This window comes from Impatiens glandulifera, chromosome 3, assembly GCF_907164915.1.
Source record: "Impatiens glandulifera chromosome 3, dImpGla2.1, whole genome shotgun sequence".
NCBI lineage: Eukaryota > Viridiplantae > Streptophyta > Magnoliopsida > Ericales > Balsaminaceae > Impatiens > Impatiens glandulifera.
Window position 1 is genome coordinate 19,906,500 of NC_061864.1, and position 2,817 is coordinate 19,909,316.

Sequence of the window (2,817 nt, forward strand, 5' to 3'; positions counted from 1 at the left end):
TGGACCATTTCAACACTATGTGTAATACTTTGAACAATTTGAAAATAGAATATTGGACTTATGTGTCTCAAGCCTCTTGGCTTATTATCACAGAATTTCAATGTTTTCATTGTATTGTCCTATCTTGGTCAAATAATTCAACATATAATATATTATTTTTATTACATAACTACTACAAATCTATCTTAACATTTATTTTTACTAGTCATAGAAGCTCCCAAGAAACTCTTGGTCTTCTTCCTTTTCATAAACATTTTTTTTAGATTTAAGAAACTACTCCATGTCAATAAAAATCGAATTTAAGATATTTAATTTTCCACTTTTTTAATGTCCAACTTCTATTCAAATAAGAAAATAATTTTGTTTTAAAAGATTATCGGAGACTAATTCAACTTGAATTTGGTTCCTACAAAGTATTGGAAGAACAAGAATTTGGGACTAAACTTTTAAGTGCATAAATTGATAGTAAGAAAAATATGGTACTTATAAAAGAACAATGTAACTCGACAAATACAGCACGGGGTTTGTGGCAACCAACTTTCCTTGTACATTCTCGAAACCTTGATAAGGTTTATCAAAGTCGTAACCACTAGCAATTGGTGATGACACTTTTATTGTTTCAAATTCAAACTAAATACAAGCATAAACAAATTTGATCAAATCCTAATATTAGAGAAAATAAATCACATATCTAAGACAAGTCAACTTGAATTTGGTTCCTGCAAAGTATTGGAAGAACTAGAGTTCGAGACTAAACTTTTAGGCGCTTAAATTGACAGTAAAAAAAATCATGGTACCAAAAAAAGAAAAACATAACTCAGACAAATAGAGCAGGTCAACCAACTGTCTTAGTATGATCTCGAACTACAAAAACTATTTCTTGAAACCTCGATAAGGTTTATGAAAATCTTAACCACTAGCAAGTGGTGATGATGACAATATCATTGTTTCAAATTCAAACTAAATACAAACATAAACAAATTTGATCAAATCCTAAAATTATTGAAAATAGCTAATCACATATCAACAAATAGCTAATCAACAAATAGACTATACCCTAAAACACAAATTTTCACATTCTAACCAGTTAAATAGTAGGGAAGTCATAAGGAGACATCGACATCTTTAGTTTGGGGATCTTAAACCTCGAAGTGAACAGTCTAGGACCATTCAAAACGGCTGACTTTCTCTTCCGATTACTTCTTTCTCCTCCTCCCTGGTTTGTGAAAACAACAAACATAATCTTAGATTCAATTCAATTCAATTCAAATCAAATCAAATATTTTCAAACAACAACACAAAATCAAGAATAATATCTCACAATTACATACCATGATTCTACTTTTATTCTCGCTTGTTCCTTTTCTCAAGGATTCAACTTCTCTAGTAAGTCTAGAAACTTCTTCCCCTTTCGCAATAGAATCCGCCTCGAGTTTAGCTACATCAGATTTCAACTTCATGATCAACTCATCCTTATCCAAATTCGAAGTTTCTAACTTGTTCATAGTCACAACAAGTTCTTCGATCTTCGCATCTCCATTCTCAATCAAATTGGTTTGATTCTTCAATCTGTTAGTTAGATCACTCTCCATCTTCTTAAATTGGTTCCAAATAAAGTCCCTTTCTGATTTAAGACTCAACATCTCTGAACTGTTCATCTGTACATCCAATCAATCACTTAATAATTCTCAATCAAACAAAAATAAATCTTAGCAGAGATCGAAACATTACATTGTTGTTGTCTAGTTGAAGCAACAGATGGTTATACAATGACTTAAAATCAGATAAATCATCAAGCGCACTATCTGCACAGACAAGATATAAATCAAGAACAATAAAAAAACAATCTTTCCAATCTCAACGATTTTAAAATGCTTACCCAATTTTGTTTTGTAGATCAAGGCTTCTTTTTGCTTAAAACCCGCTATAAGTTCTGCTTTCGCAGAATCAACACGATTTGTCATCTCTTGAACAGATAACTTTTGTTTAACCTATGAAGAGACTAAATTAATGAGATAAACTTGGAAAAGGCTCAAGAACCCTAGATCCATATGGGGAGAAACTGAAATGAAGGGATTTTCATTTACCTGAGATATCTGACCCTTTAATAAATCGACATCAGATAGCCAGCGACTGGATTGAAGTTTGATATGATCTTCAAGAAGCTTTCTTTCTTTTACGAGAGATTCGATTTGGGATTGTTTCTGCTTTAGCATTTCTACCATCGCGTTGAATATTTCTGGCCATTTTTGTTGATCGGAGGAGAAAGGACTGGAAGCTTTTGTAATGACGCCGACCATGATTTTCTTAACAGGGGCGGAAGGAAGCGCTTAGGGTTTGATATGAGAGAGAAAGGGGGGAAATTGATTCGTTGGTTCAAATTTCATAGTCAACGTTCCATATTTGTTGTCGTGATTATATTTTCCAACGGGAAGAAATAACGAATATATTATTTTATTTTGATAATTTAATTTATTTTATTCAAAAACACCTTCAGGTTTTTTTAACAGTTAATTAAAATAAATAATCATATTGGTATGTTATAACTCATTAATTCATTTCAATAATTTACTATATTTTAATTCTTATATCTTCATCAATTAAATTAATCAATTTATAAAATAAAATATATTTTATTTACTTTTTTAAACAAATATTTTATTATTATTAAATATTAATCCTTTGTAAAAAAAAATACTATTAACACCTTTTCATAATACCATACCAAATTAGTATCAGGTTATTTAAATAACCAAAATCCACATAAAGTTTTTCTTAATCAACTTGCACACAAATATGTGTTATTAATTGAATTAA

General features: G+C 30.2%; 1 protein-coding gene across 1 annotated transcript; it reads right to left on the bottom strand.

Moving 5' to 3' along the window:
• Nucleotides 1-835: 835 nt before the first annotated feature.
• On the bottom strand, nucleotides 836-2,406 carry LOC124929946. The gene is made up of 5 exons (XM_047470323.1): nucleotides 2,064-2,406; nucleotides 1,880-1,991; nucleotides 1,732-1,805; nucleotides 1,332-1,658; nucleotides 836-1,216 (listed from the first exon to the last, which is right to left on the bottom strand). The coding sequence occupies exons 1-5, from the start codon at nucleotides 2,298-2,300 to the stop codon at nucleotides 1,088-1,090; spliced, it is 879 nt and encodes a 292-aa protein (XP_047326279.1). The 5' UTR covers nucleotides 2,301-2,406; the 3' UTR covers nucleotides 836-1,087.
• Nucleotides 2,407-2,817: the final 411 nt, after the last annotated feature.

Bases quoted from the DNA above. Each gene is read 5' to 3' on its own strand.
- LOC124929946 (XM_047470323.1), bottom strand. From the start codon at position 2,300: ATGGTCGGCGTCATTACAAAAGCTTCCAGTCCTTTCTCCTCCGATCAA. The intron at 1,992-2,063 runs GTTTCTCCCCAT...GTCTCTTCATAG, and splicing joins ATGAAAATCCCTTCATTTCA to GTTAAACAAAAGTTATCTGT. The intron at 1,659-1,731 runs GTAATGTTTCGA...TTGGATGTACAG, and splicing joins TTCAACTAGACAACAACAAT to ATGAACAGTTCAGAGATGTT.